Below are 15,365 nucleotides of genomic sequence, written 5' to 3' on the forward strand. Positions count from 1 at the left end.
TATAACTTTTGTATGACTGAAGCTTTTAGTGATAGGTCTAAAGCTTTAATATTTAATAATTTCTGTCCTCCGAATTCATATTTATTATATAAATAGGCCCGTTTAATTTTGTCTGGCTTGCCGTTCCAAATAAAATGGAATATTTTTTTTCTCATATATAATTTTAAAAACTGTTCGCTAGGCATAGGCAAGACCATAAGCAAATAGGTAAACTGGGATAATACTAAAGAGTTAATCAGGGTGATTTTTCCACAAATTGACAGGTATTTACCTTTCCATGGTAGCAAGATCTTAACAATTTTTGCTAACTTTCTATTAAAATGTTTTGGAGTGAGATCATTTCCTTTTGGGATATGTATTCAGAGTATATCCACATCACCATCAGACCATTTTATTGGTAAACTACATGGTAATGTAAATTTTTTATTTTTTAGTGATCCAATACATAATATAGTACATTTGTCATAATTTGGTTGTAATCCAGAGAGGTTAGAAAATGTATCTAGATCCTCTATGAAGCTGTGGAGGGATTCTAGTTGTGGATTTAAAAGAAAACATGAATCATCAGCGTACAATGACACCTTTGGGGAAAAGGTTATACATGGAACCCAAAAGGGTTCTTCAAATGGTTCTCCTATGGGGACAGCCGGAGAACCCTTTTAGGTTCTAGATAGCACCTTTAAAAAATAAAAAGTTTTACAAAAAATAAAACAACTATTGAAAGGGTGTGTGTGTGTGTGTGTGTGTGTGTGTGTGTGTGTGTGTGTGTGTGTGTGTGTGTGTGTGTGCATGTAAAATACCTAAATTAATGTGTAGCCTGTAATCTGTAAGAGAACAACAAGAGCATGTCTTTTTGGCACAACTGCAGACAGATACAGGGACTACTCATAAAGCCTAGACATAGTAGGGGGACTTCAGACATGGCCATAAAGAGAGAGGGGGCAGGGCACTGGAGATCTGAGGTACAGAGAGGAGATGTGTGTGTGTGTGGCTCTCTGAAAATAAGAAAATACTGTGTAGCCATAACACAGCTAAACAAACAAATGGCCCCTGGACGTCATGGACCAGTCGATGGAACGTAACTTCACAAAAAGTTTTAACACCCTGGTTTTCAAGTGGTTTTAAATAAAATAAATATATTCACCTTTAGTCTTGTAAGAGACCAACAAGAGCATCTGTGAATTCTCCAGTGTGTGAGTTTCAAATCTGTCAATTCAGAAATCTATGTAACCCAAATAATGAATGCTATCCTAAGACTTTAGAAACAAATTACTTTATGAATTGACTGAATTTAAACGAAACTGATGTGTGTGTGAAAAGAAAGGTACAATGAGGGAGGTCAAAACAACAACCAGACAACTCCTCTCCTCTTCCTGTCCTTCCTGTGAGCTGGTCGGCTAAATTGACTCCATCTCTGGAAGGGAAGAGAAAAACAAAACATACAAGCATGGCTACCACAGCATTCTGCAGCGATACGCCATCCCATCTGGTTTGGGCTTAGTGGGACTATCATTTGTTTTTCAACAGGACAATGACCCAAAACACACCTCCAGGCTGTGTAAGACCACTGTATTTGACCAAGAAGGAGAGTGATGGAGTGCTGCATCAGATGACCTGGCCTCCACAATCACCCGACCTCAACCCAATTGAGATGGTTTGGGATGAGTCGGACCGCAGAGTGAAGGAAAAGCAGCCAACAAGTGCTCAGCATATGTGGGAACTCCTTCAAGACTGTTGGAAAAGCATTCCAGGTGAAGCTGGTTGAGAGAATGCAAAGCTGTCATAAAGGCAAAGGGTGGCTATTTGAAGAATCTCTAAAATAAAATATACAATACCGTTCAAAAGTTTGGGGTCACTTAGAAATGTCCTTGTTTTCGAAAGAAAATCATTTTTTTTGTCCATTTAAAATAACATCAAATTGATCAGAAATACAGTGTAGACATTGTTAATGTTGTAACTGGCTATTGTAGCTGGAAACGGCTGATTAAAAAAAAATAATAAATAAAAATGAATATCTCAGACGTACAGAGACCCATTATCAGCAACCATCAGTCCTGTGTTCCAATGGCACGTTGTGTTTGCTAATCCAAGTTTATCATTTTAAAAGGCTAATTGATCCTTAGAAAATTATTTGGCAATTATGGTAGCACCGCTGAAAACTGTTGTGCTGATTTAAAGAAGCAATAAAACTGGCCTTCTTGAGACTAGTTGAGTATCTGGAGCATCAGCAATTGTGGGTTCGATTACAGGCTTAAAATGGCCAGAAACAAAGAACTTTCTTCTGAAACTTGTCAGTCTATTCTTGTTCTGAGAAATGAAGGCTATTCCATGCGAGACACGCAAAACACCAGTCTCAACGTCAACAGTGAAGAGGCGACTCCAGGATGCTGACCTAGGCAGAGTTGCAAAGAAAAAGTCCAGTGTCTGTGTTCTTTTGCCCATCTTAATCTTTTAGTTTTATTGGCCAATCTGAGATATGGCTTTTTCTTTGCAACTCTGCCTAGAAGGTCAGCATCCCAGAGTCGCCTCTTCACTGTTGACGTTGAGACTGGTGTTTTGCGGGTACTATTTAATGAAGCTGCCAGTTGAGGACGTGAGGCGTCTGTTTCTCAAACTAGACACTAATGTATTTGTCTTCTTGCTCAGTTGTGCACCGGGGCCTCCCACTCCTCTTTCTATTCTGGTTAGAGACAGATTGCGCTGTTCTGTGAAGGGAGTAGTACACAGCGTTGTACGAGATCTTCAGTTTCTTGGCAGTTTCTCGCATGGAATAGCCTTCATTTCTCAGAACAAGAATAGACTGACGAGTTTCAGAAGAAAGTTATTTGTTTCTGGCCATTTTTAGCCTGTAATCGAACCCACAATTGCTGATGCTCCAGATACTCAACTAGTCTCAAGAAGGCCAGTTTTATTGCTTCTTTAATCAGCACAACAGTTTTCAGCTGTGCTAACATAATTGCAAAAGGGTTTTCTAATGATCAATTAGCCTTTTTAAAATGATAAACTTGGATTAGCAAACACAACGTGCAATTGGAACACAGGACTGATGGTTGCTGATAATGGGCCTCTGTACGTCTATGTAGATATTCCATAAAAAAATCAGCCGTTTCCAGCTACAATAGCCGTTTCCAACATTAACAATGTCTACACTGTATTTCTGATCAATTTTATGTTATTTTAATGGACAAAAAAATTTGCCTTTCTTTCGAAAACAAGGACATTTCTAAGTGACCCCAAACTTTTGAACGGTAGTGTATTTTGATTTGTTTAACACTTTTTTGGTTACTACATGATTCCATATGTGTTATTTCAAAGTTTTGATGTCTTCACTATTATTCTACAATGTAGAAAATAGTAAAAATAAAGAAAAACCCTTGAATGAGTAGGTGTGTCCAAACTTTTGACTGGTACTGTATGTGGCAACAGGGTCATTCCATGTCATTTCAGAAAGCCATGACACCCGCCCTCTCAGATTGTTCTGAAATCGTTTCTGTAGTTAGAAACAGATAAGATTAGCCTTCCTGAAACATTGTTTTGTTGAAATAAGATTGTATCTCTGAGAAATTAAGCTAATTGATTGCACCCAAATAGTTACTATATGAATCCTATACATTTAAAATGGCCAATTTGGGTAAAATCAATTAGCTTAATTTCTCAGAGATTAAATTATGTTTCAACAAATAATGTTTGAGGAATGCTAATCTTATCTGTTTCTAACTACAGAAACGATTTCAGAACAATCTGAGATGGCGGGTGTTGAAATCCTCTTTATTGTTCTTTTTGAGGTGGAATGACTCACCATCTCGCTCTCTCGCTCTGCTCCACAGTGGAACCTAGTGTGTGGGGACTACTGGAAGATTCCTCTGCAGCACATCTGCTTCATGACAGGGTGGATTGTGGGATATGTCCTCCTGGGCACAGTGTGTGACTGGTAACTCCACCCTCTGCATGTTTCATGTGTGTGTGTTCATGATGTTTCTGTTGTATGTTTGTATAATTGTAAACTACAATTTTATTAATTTCACCCTACGTATTTTATGTTTCTGTTATTGATGCTATTATGAGTGTTTAATATGTGTGTATGTGGCTGTACGCATAGGAAGCTATGTATCTAACTGTATTATTTTCTCTATGTTCAGGTTGGGTCGTCGACAGGGCTTCCTGCTGTCTGTGTCTCTGTCCGGTCTGTTAGGAGTAGCTGTGTGTCTGTCCAACAGCCCTGTAGTGTTTCTGCTGCTACGCCTGTCTCAAGGCGCCATGTTGGCTGGGGTCTTCCTCTCCTCTTACCTCGCCAGTGAGTATACTTGACTTACCCTACTAATACCTCTCACTCCTGAGTACACTCTTAATGGGGCAGTTTAGGGTTGGGCGGTATCCAGATTTTCAAATCGTCATACCGTCCTTCTCTCATCTCGGGATTAATGGTATTACCGGTTTAGTATCCCAAAAAATTCAAAAAAGCCCATTGGGCATCTATTACCAGAATGCTAACAAAATTAACAAAAGTAATAGCAGATGGGACGAGAACGGAGAGGATAAAAAAAATGCTAGGAAATCAAGATGGCAGGGGCAGCTGTACAGATAACTCATCCAAAGGGCTTTGACTTCTCAAACACGGAAGAAAGCTAACACTATATGATGCCCCGTCCCCTTATTAATTCAGTCACTTACTTAGACAACTAGCAAGTTACATTTTACGGGTTGCGTTAATGCAAAATGCAGGTGTTTTTTCACCCAGAAAAAATATATAAAACACATAAGAAATATCCAATGGGCATTCTATCAGCAGACAGCGCACTGACTGATGTGTAGCTACTTTTCTCCTGTACTTTTCTCAGTGTAGCCTACTTTTCTCCGGTAAAATGCAAGATTACATTTAAGCAAAACCTTAGGAAATGTAGCTGGCTACATTCTTTCTATGATAAACATTGGAAATATGATGGCGATGCATCGTTTATGCAATAAAAACCTTGCTATTTCATTGTAAGCTCATTTACAACGCCAAATAGCGTTGCGCACTTTCTGAATGTGTTGCACAAATGTATTTTCTGTGAAGGAAAACGATATAGTTGCACATCCCTGATCACTCTATTGAAGCCAAAAAACGGTTTACTTTCAATATAAAACGTGTCCCCTGTCAATACACAGCTGGACTCACCTGCTCCCGCTTTTTCCCCGTTGTGCTATTTACAAACAAACACTTGACTGGCTCAACTGTTCTGGGGAACTACGGTAAGCTTTATAATGTGAAAGGTGAAATGAAGAACGCGGTCTGCTTTATTTCCTAACGTATTGCAAAAGTTGACTGCAGGTATTTACTTAAAGCTATAAATATGTCAATTTATTGACAAACTTCAAATAAATAGTTTCAACTGTATTGACGGTATTGAAAAACCATCCTGTGGCTATTTCCAAATACCCCGGTATACGGTATACCGCCCAAGCCTAGGGCAGTTACTGGTTATTGTTCCTACGTCAGTTCAGTGTATTTCTGTGAAATGTAATCACGTTTCCTCTTCAAAATGTAATATTGTTTGTAAAATGGTCATGTGGATCATATTGTAGATTTCTGTATTCTGGACAGTTCAGTTTGAATATATTATTTAACCTGATTGTGCCCTTGGGAGTTCTACCTAAGACTTTGTTTAGCTGAATTAAAGCAGTCAGCAAAATGTATTAATAGCAGTTTTTATTACTTCTTCTCACTTGGAAATGTGTCAGTGGCTAATGTCTGTTGGATAAATATAGAGCTAACCCATATATCAGAAGCTCCCTCACAAAGTGCTTTCCATAGTGCTGTGTAGGGACACTGGTCTATGGGAAGCCAGGACAAAGTCATTTTCACGATTTCACTAATATCATCAAAATCAATTAATCAAAGCACGTTTTTGGGTTCATTCAGTTGTTTTTACCTGATTTAAGTAGAATCATGTTGAAAAATTATGTTAAGTACCATTTGTAAAACATAAGTTAATACTGTTGCCGCTTCCTGTTGTCATGTATTTTTGATTTATAGCAGAGTGTCAAAACACCTGTTTTAAATGTCCAAATTCCAATTCAGTATGCTGAAATAAGTCCTGATATGTTGAAGATAATACATAAAAAATACTTCCTATACACACGTCACACTTGTGTTCAGATTACTTGTATACTGAACAAAAATATAAATGCAACATGTAACGTGTTGGTTTCATGAGCTGAAATAAGATCCCAGAAATCTTCCATACGCACAAAAAGCTTACTTCTGTCAAATTTTGTGTACAAATTAGTTTACATCCCTGTTAGTGAGCATTTCACCTTTGCCAAGATAATCCATCCACCTGACAGGTGTGGCATATCAAGAAGCTGATTAAACAGTATGATCATTACACAGGTGCACCTTGTGCTGGGGACAATAAAAGGCCACCCTAAATTGTGCAGTTTTGTCACACAACACAATTCTACAGATGTCTCAAGTTTTGAGGAAGCGTGCAATTGGCATGCTGACTGCAGGAATGTCCACCAGAGCTGTTACCAGAGAATTGAATGTTAATTTCTCTACAATAAGCCACTTCCAACGTCATTTTAGAGAAGTTGGCAGTACATCCAACCAGCCTCACAACCGCTGGCCACGTCTAACCACGCCAGCCCAGGACCTCCACATCTGGCTTCTTCACCTGCGGGATGGTCTGAGACAAGCCACCCGGACAGCTGATGAAACTGTGGGTGTGCACAACCGAATAATTTCTGTACAAACTGTCAGAAACAATCTCAGGGAAGCTCATCGTCGTCCTCACCAGGGTCTTGACCTGACTGCCGTTCGACGTCATAACCGACTTCAGTGGGCAAATACTCACCTTCGATGGCCACTGGCATGCTTGGAAAGTATGCTCTTCACGGATAAATCCCAGTTTCAACTGTACCGGTCAGATGGCTGAAGCGTTGTGTGGGCGAGCGGTTTGCTGATGTCAACGTTGTGAACAGAGTGCCCCATGGTGGCGGTGGGGTTATGATATGGGCAGGCATAGGCTACAGACAACAAACACAATTGCATTTTATCGATGGCCATTTGAATGCACAGAGGTACCGTGACGAGATTCTGAGGCCCATTGTCGTGCCATTCATCCGCATGATAATGCACGGCCCCATGTCACAAGGATCTGTACACAATTCCTGGAAGCTGAAAATGTCCCCGTTCTTCCATGGCCTGCATACTCACCAGACATGTCACCCATTGAGGATGTTTGGGATGCTCTAGATCAACGTGTTTGACAGCGCGTTCCAGTTCCCGCCAATATCCAGCAACTTCGCACAGCTATTGAAGAGGAGTGGGACAACATTCCACAGGCCACAATCAACAACCTGATCAACTCTATGCGAAGGAGATGTGTCGCGTTGCATGAGGCAAATTGTGGTCACAACAGATACTGACTGGTTTTCTGATCCACGCCCCTACTTTTCTTTTTAAGGGACTGTATCTGTGACCAACAGATGCATATCTGTATTCCCATTCATGTGAAATCCATAGATTAGGGCCTAATGAATTTATTTCAATTGAAGTTGCATGTTGCGTTTATATTTTTGTTCAGTGTATTTAGCTAAATTATTACCTTAACTGCTCTCGCATCAACATTTACCAAGCGGTCACTCCAGACTGCAATTGATTACCTTGTTCTACTTTAATCAATAGCGTGCACAGGTTAATCAATCACGTCAATATTGTATGGAAATCAATGGAACTGGGACAATTCGCTGCCACTACATGTCATTTGCACTCTTCTAAAAGTAGGGCAAAGCTACTGGTAATTTACCAAAGTTACGGGAATCTTCAGTCATTTCGATAATTAACATAAAATATATGGCAATCTATCGTAACACTGGTAATTTATACTTGGATAACTATATATATATTTTTCTTCATAGTTTTCATTTGTTATTTGTCCATGAGGAGAAACTAGCAGATACACCATATGGTTCAAGAGAAAATAGCCTAATTAATGAATGAAAGCATCTTATCAACAATGCCATTATTTTCTATTAACTCTGCAACTCTTCCAACTATTGACATTTTTCACAACTGTCACCAGTTTGATTGCAAAACATTGAGAACAAATGCATATTGACATAGTAAAAAGGAAAAAGGCTTTTACTGACAGTAGACAGCTAGCTGTGTGGCATTCCCCCTACTTCCCATAGCAACCTGGTCTCATAGACTAGATGTAACATAGTAAAAGGTAAATCCGAGACACTCATGAGTATGATATGTTACTTTTGGTATGGTTACATAAGACAGAAGGTTACTTATGGCAAAACGAATGCAGGGTGGATCGGTGGGTGTATAACCCGAACTTCTAGCAACCCAAAGGTTGCGTGTTTGAATCTCATTACGGACAACTTTAGAATTTTAGCAAATGTGCTACTACTTTCTACTTTTTAAGCTACTTTGCAACTACTTAGCATGTTAGCTATCCCTTACCCTAACCTTAACCTTTTAACCTAACTCCTAACCTAAACCCCTAACCCAGCTAATGCTAGCTACTTAGCTAACATTAGTCACAACAAATTGGAATTCGTAACATATCAAAAGTTTTGCAAATTCATAACATATTGTACGAATTGCAATTCGTAACATGTCGTACGAAATGGATGATGGACAGCCACAAATTAATACATACCATACAAAATGTAACATGTCATACTAATTGGAGTGTCCCGGATTTATGTTTATGTTACGTCCAGGTTGCCCATAGCCCTCTATTGCTGCTATGGGGGTTAGAAAGTCCTTACATTATGCCCCATGATCCCACACCAACCGCTAGCCTCAGCATTACTCACTTGGGGGTTTCCCTCTGTTGCCAACAAACATCAAGGATCACTGTAGGGAGAAGCGATAGGGGGATGTTGAAGGGATAGGGAAAGATGACAGGTTAGGGATTGACCATGTGTCTGGGCTGTGGTCCGATACCCAGGTCACTGAGTGCCATATTGTTGCACTGCTGTGATGTTGGGGTTCAAAGGGCACTGGTTGGAATCACACCCCTGAGCCAAACTGAGCATTCCTCATTCACTGACTCCCTCCTTCCCCCCTCCCTCTCTCAGAGAGATGGCTTGAGTGTGAGGTAACACAAGGCTCTGTGGGCTAGGATGTCTAGGCCACCCCTGGACCAAGAGTCGTCCCCTCCCTGATGTTGTTCCATTGTTAGGGTGGTCTGGGTTTTCTTGCTGGAACCTTCCTGTGATTGTGAGGAGATGGTGTGTGTTTGTATGTGGACAAATCTTTGCTGAGTGAAAGCAGTCAAAGAGTGCTCAATGTGTTTTTAAGACCCTTCTGTTTATGGGAGTAATGGTGCTAGATACAGCCTGAGAGGGAGGCCCTCCGAAGTCTGCCTTTAACATACCCACACACATACATGTTCTTCTTAAATTCCTCTAAGGTCACTGGTAAATTGACTTCAGACTTTTGGTTTTAAGCTGAATTCTGGAGGACTGCCTCTCAGTGATCTACTGCCAGAGAGTTTTTCAAAGGAGAAGTGGGGGAACAATAGCAGGACAGAACATAGTGGAAGGAAATGTGTTAATTTTTTTCATTTTTTCTCTGTGAGGGGTTTTGAAGGAGGAGAACTAGGGCATTGGAGTTTAGGTCAAAGTAGAGCGGAATTTCAAACCACTTCATTCAATTTCACAAACGGTCACGAATAGTCTTATGGTCAGTCAGGCTACTAGTTCCAGTTGCATTTTCCTTCTCTCTTTCCGCTATCTCCTTTCTTCATCCTCTCCATCTCCCTTTGTGTGTTCTCCAGGACTGGAGCTGTGTGACCCTCCCCATCGTCTCATGGTTGAAATGGTCAGTGGCTTCTTTGCCGTCGCGGCAGAGCTCTTGTTGCCAGGGCTGGCGGTGCTGTGTCGTGATTGGCCAGTTCTTCAAGCAGTGGGAACCTTGCCACTGCTCCTGCTGCTCTCCTATTGGTGGTGAGTCTGTCATAAGCATTATTTTGTGTAGACACAGTATAGTGTATATTGTTTATGTCATGGGACAGAAAGTATAGAGGCATGGATAAAGAAAGAGAGGGGTGTATTTTATATTCCTGTTTTCTCTAATCATCTTCAGCTGTCCATCAGTGTTTCCAGAGTCTCCCCGCTGGCTTCTGGCCACAGGTCAGATCCACCAGGCTAAGAGGTGTCTCCAGAGCTTCTCCACCAGGAACGGAGTGTGTCTCCGTGAGGACATCTACCCTGCTGAGAACCTGCTCTCAGGTATCATCATCCCCCACCCCCCACCCTATCCTGGCCCTTTTAGCTGGTCTGTGTCAATGAATAATGTCTGCTGCCTGGGGTAGTGTAACAGGTTGCGGCGAAATCCTGCACGGAGCCTTCACTGTGCGCTGCCACTTTAAGAGCCCATCAGCAGTCAGGAAGGAGGAAATAAAGATGACTTTTCCGGCATTGTGTGAGAGCTCTCGGTTGGCGCGGCAATTTCGACCGTGTGTAACTCTTTGCAGAAGTGTTGTTTATTTTCAGCGTGCTTTAGTTTGTAAAGTTTTTAAGTCGATCGCCGGTGTTATCGCTCTATGTCGGGTTTGGAATCTGTTGGGACCGCTCTTGTCATTGATCGCATGGATTAGTAGCAACATTGTTGCGAAGCGTTGACAAATATACCAACAAACCAACAGGTGTATCAGACAGACTTTGGGACATTTTTATGGCCTCTTTTTTTTTGTCTACACCCACACAATTTCATACACTCATTCACTCTTCCCCCTGGTAATTAATACAAATAATTTGTAGATCACTGGGTTCATTATTGTCAATTGCCTATGAATCGTTATAATCCTTGGGATTATTGGTTGGGTTACCCCTGTGCTGTGTTTTAGCCAGTGGAGAGAAAGGATATCTGGCAAACAGGCTACACTTAAGGCAGTGTCTTCTGCTAGTGTGTGTGTGTCTCTGGTATCATTACTCTCTCTATCCTACTCTTAATACCTGCCTGGCGCCCAAACAAACATCTTTACCCCTCTAACAATACCGCTACAAGGTTAACTAATGCTTTGGGTAATACATCCAAATGACCAGATTTCCCCATATCTTATGTTATTGGCTTTCACTCATCCACAATCAGCACAGCAACACATAACAAACAACCCATCCAGTCCACTCACAGCATTCCCTCATATCCAATATTAGTGATATTTGTTTGAGGTACACATGGCATAGGACGTTTCTGAGATGGTTCAGACGTGTCTATGGTTCCTGGTTACCTGTGCTAGCTAGACAACTGAGCTCTCTCACAGCTCCACCTCTCACAGGCAACCAGTCACTTAATGAGTGAGAGAGAGCACCCAACACATGAGTTCTCCTGTGGTAGCCATGATAAGAGCTCTTTGTTTACTGGACATTTCAATACGACCGTAGTGTACTAAATCGCAAACTGGAATGACCTCAGTCCAAATCAAGACCCATTACATTTTACGTTTACATTTTGGTCATTTGGCAGAGCAATTGGGGTTAAGTGCCTTGCTCAAGGGCATATCGACAGATTTTTCACCTAGTCGGCTCAGGGATTCGAACCAGAGACCTTTCGGTTACTGCCAACGCTCTTAACCTCTAGGCCGAACTAATGGTTCCATTTAGTGTGATTTAATAGTAGGCACTGGTTCTGAGGAGATAACTTCCCTATGGAATGTGGGTTATATGTTTGCACCAAGTGAACAGTGTTTGGGTCAAGTGCCCTTTGGCATTGGTAGTGTGAATGTAGGCTCATATCTCTCCTTCCCCCTCCTTCTCTTTCTCTCCCACCCTCCTTTTGTTCTCTGTAGAGATAGATGCGGAGTACCCAGATGATACCCAGCCTGGCTACCACTCAGTCCTGGAGTTGCATTCCACCCGAGTGATCTGGAGGAACTGCCTCATCCTTAGCTTTACTATGTGAGTTAGGATCTAACATAGATGATGAATGATTTTCTGCTTTTATGACCTTCTATATGACTCCCTCCACTGAACAATACAGCCACGAGGAATGGTAATGTTACCATTTACCGCAGCTGCTTTTAATAGTACTGTTTGGACAGAGTGAGTTTCATGTTTTGGGCCAAGGACCTAACCTTCCTAACTCTCCTCCTCCTCCAGGTTCATAGGCACAGGCATCCAGTACTGCTTCACCAGGAACCTCCGCAGCTACTCCCACAACTTCTACTTTAGTTACTTCCTGCGTGTGCTGACTGGAGCTCTGGGCTGTATCTTCCTCTGCCTGTCCGTCAACCGCTTTGGTCGCCGTGGTATCCTGCTGCTGTCTGCCATTATCACCGGCCTGTCCTCACTGCTGCTTCTGGCCCTCACACAGTGTAGGTTTAACCTGCTCTATATATATATGTGCTATGACTGATGAAACTATGTTGCTATACAATTTTTATACACACATTGACTTTAGAGCCTCTATACAGGGTCTCATACCATCTTCTCTCCCCTGTACATGGTTCATTAGTAATTATTCTCATCATACAGTAGCCCTAGGTTTGCCATGACAACCCCATTCATAATGTCACTGTTATGATTCTGATTGGCCATTTGATTTATTCAGGTGATTTCAGGTCAATTTTTTGAAGGGCCTGTTTCCTAGTTTGCCTAGTTTTTAGTGAGTCATCAGAATAACATGTCCTTGTCCTTCTGTAGATCTGCGTGGAGTGCTGGTGTTGGTGCTGTCTGTGCTGGGGCTCCTCTTCTCCCAGGCCCTGGCCATGCTCAGTGCATTCTTCGCCAGTGAGGTCATGCCCACCGTAGTCCGGTAAGTATTATCTGTCCGTACTGTCCTGATCACACTAAACTGTCATTAGTTTGTCTGTGGGTGGGTGCTTGTTTGTCCATGTATTTTCTGTCTGAGGGAGGAATATGAAATGTGGGTTGTATGTCTGGACCAAATGCAAAATGCTGGGTCAGGTGCCCTTGACAATGTTAGTGAGCTCTATCTCTCCTGACCCTCTCTCTCCCTCTGTCTCAGTGGTGGTTGTCTGGGGGCTGGTGCTAGCGGCTGGCTGTATGGGCATGGCTGCCTCCTCTATGATGGAGCTCCAGAACAACAGGGGTTACTTCCTCCACCACGTCATCTTCGCCTCCTTCGCCGTCCTCTCAGTGCTGTCCATCATGCTGCTGCCGGAGAGCAAGCGCAAGCCGCTACCCGACTCCCTGAAGGACGGAGAGAGCCAGCGACGGCCCCCTCTCTTCCTGTCCCGTGAAGACAACCTGCCCCTGCTCTATACCCGCCGCCGAGCTTCCGAGTACAGCCCTGATAACTACTCACGCCTGGTCTCCGCCACCAGGAAGATGCTCATCAAAGACAATTTACCCTATAAGATCGTCGCGCCCTCCCAGCCCCCACTGCTGCCTTCCAACGGCGAGGTGCACTGCATACTGGAGGAAGAGGCACTAAGAGAAGACTTGTCCTAGCAGCCTCTAACTACCATCCTCCTCTCCCACAGAGAGACCTCGCCTCAAACCCACTGGATATCTCTCCCTCGGATCATCCACTGGGCTAGCTGGCTGGTTCCCTTTCACCAGACTGAGACACAGTGATCCAGACTCGTATCGCTCTGAACGACGGCTCTTCGTGAATATTTTGAAGGGGAGAGTTGGAGATTATATGTGTATTTACTGTGTCTTTTTTTTGTGTTGTGCCAAATGTTTCAAACTATACAAAAAAACAATGTGTGTGTACTTGCACAGACTCTACTGAAATACTATGCTAGTGCTAGGCCTTTGTTTTTGTACTGATGGAGAACTGCTGTTTCTAAGACTGTGTTAACACCCTCTCTTCTCTAGGTTGTGCAGTATGGTGCTATGGCTTTATTAACCACTAAGGCTAAAGGCTCACTTGAGAAGCGTTGCTTGTCCACTTAACTGGTGACTCATGCTTTTCATTACTGCTGTCTTGTGCTGTGAGAGAGAGAGAGAGAGAGAGAGAGCAGGGTCCTGACTGTTACTTAATCTGATTCACTGGTGACTCAACGAGGGGAACTCAAAGATAGAAGTCAGTTTGGCTCAAACTGGAATGTATTGTAGCCCCTTGTTTGATTTGGGGGGAACACAAGGAAGTATCAGTCACTGATAATATGACCTAAGTTATGACCTTAGCAATGAAATGTCATTACATCCTGTCCACTTGTTGGACATGTGTTAAGAACATGAGATGTTGTCACATGATGATTTGCACCCCGAACAAAGTTCCTAGATAAAGAGTTGTTTTAGATTATTGAAATGTGCTTAGGTCATGACCTCTACTCTGAGTCATTATAAACTTTCAAATGGGACTTTACCTCGTATTGTGTAGTAGTTGTATCACATCCATCTCTCTGCCTTAAACTGTGAACTTTACTTTTCAAAGAAGGCAGTTGCTAGGACATGATACTTAACATTCTAGAAGTCATTTAACTGAATATACATTTTTATCAACTATTAAACCACTTTTCACTGCTCTCTTTGGTATTTGACTGTGGTTTGAGGTTTGAGTTGTTGCCCTTCTTGGCCTATCTGTGGAACTGTTTTACATTATTGTTGGATAGGATGTTTACACTCTTATTATTCCAACTCATTCTCTTTCATCCCCCTCTGTTTTGCTTGCATGGGAACAATCCCCCTGCACAGTAAGTTGATTTGGGAAGGAATCAACTTTCCCCCACAGCGGACAATATTCTGTTCTTCTGGAGATACTTATATTAAATTCAATATACAAAGTATTATTCTTTTCAGCAATGAATAAATTGTCCAACTCTCAGAAGTTTAATTTGATTTATTTGGAAGCTGAGGCCATATAATGTTGATTTACTGTTTGCCCCTCTACACATTTCTCAAAAAAAAAAAAATCTGAAAAAGTTGCAAAAATTATGTCCTCAAGCATAAATTAAAGAAATGCACAATTTCCTTTCAGATTATGAAAAACACACTGTCCCTCAGACCCGGCCAGGACATTTTCAACAATGCTATCCAACTTTTGACCTCAACAGGGTCTTAACAAGGTCACTTTTTTAAGCTGGTCCACTTTTTCTATTTTTAACTTTATTCGCTTGTTCACTTCACTTTTCAAAAATGAAATCTGTTAAACAGTTAATCAAGTTTGTATGGCCTAAACTGAAAATGTGTCGAGTTCTGCACTGTGCTTCATGTCTGATACAATGCTTACCACAAGATGGTGCTGTTCTCTTATAAATGTATTGAATGTACAAAATCTACCATTTGTCTTTCTCAACTGGGTGTTATGTTTGATTATCAACAGTCAGATTTTTGTACTTTGAAGAATTGCAAATGTTATGAGTGTGAATAAAATAATGGCCAGGTGCTTGGAGTTAGTCCAAACACACCATTGCCAAACAGCCTAGTTCATGAAGTCTGTTTGTACAGCA

The 15,365-nt window shown here is 41.7% G+C and overlaps 1 protein-coding gene across 1 annotated transcript; it reads left to right on the top strand.

Annotated features, from left to right (window-relative positions):
• The first annotated feature begins 920 nt into the window (after nucleotides 1–920).
• Nucleotides 921–15,335, top strand: LOC121559313 (putative solute carrier family 22 member 31). Its single transcript, XM_041872595.2, is given in 10 exon segments — nucleotides 921–962; nucleotides 3,828–3,931; nucleotides 4,140–4,294; nucleotides 9,780–9,948; nucleotides 10,088–10,233; nucleotides 11,793–11,901; nucleotides 12,103–12,317; nucleotides 12,646–12,757; nucleotides 12,971–12,984; nucleotides 12,986–15,335. Coding segments are annotated over 10 exon segments (1,497 nt in total). The 3' UTR covers nucleotides 13,417–15,335.
• Nucleotides 15,336–15,365: the final 30 nt, after the last annotated feature.

This window comes from Coregonus clupeaformis, unplaced genomic scaffold (genome assembly GCF_020615455.1).
Source record: "Coregonus clupeaformis isolate EN_2021a unplaced genomic scaffold, ASM2061545v1 scaf0892, whole genome shotgun sequence".
Taxonomy (NCBI): Eukaryota; Metazoa; Chordata; class Actinopteri; order Salmoniformes; family Salmonidae; genus Coregonus; species Coregonus clupeaformis.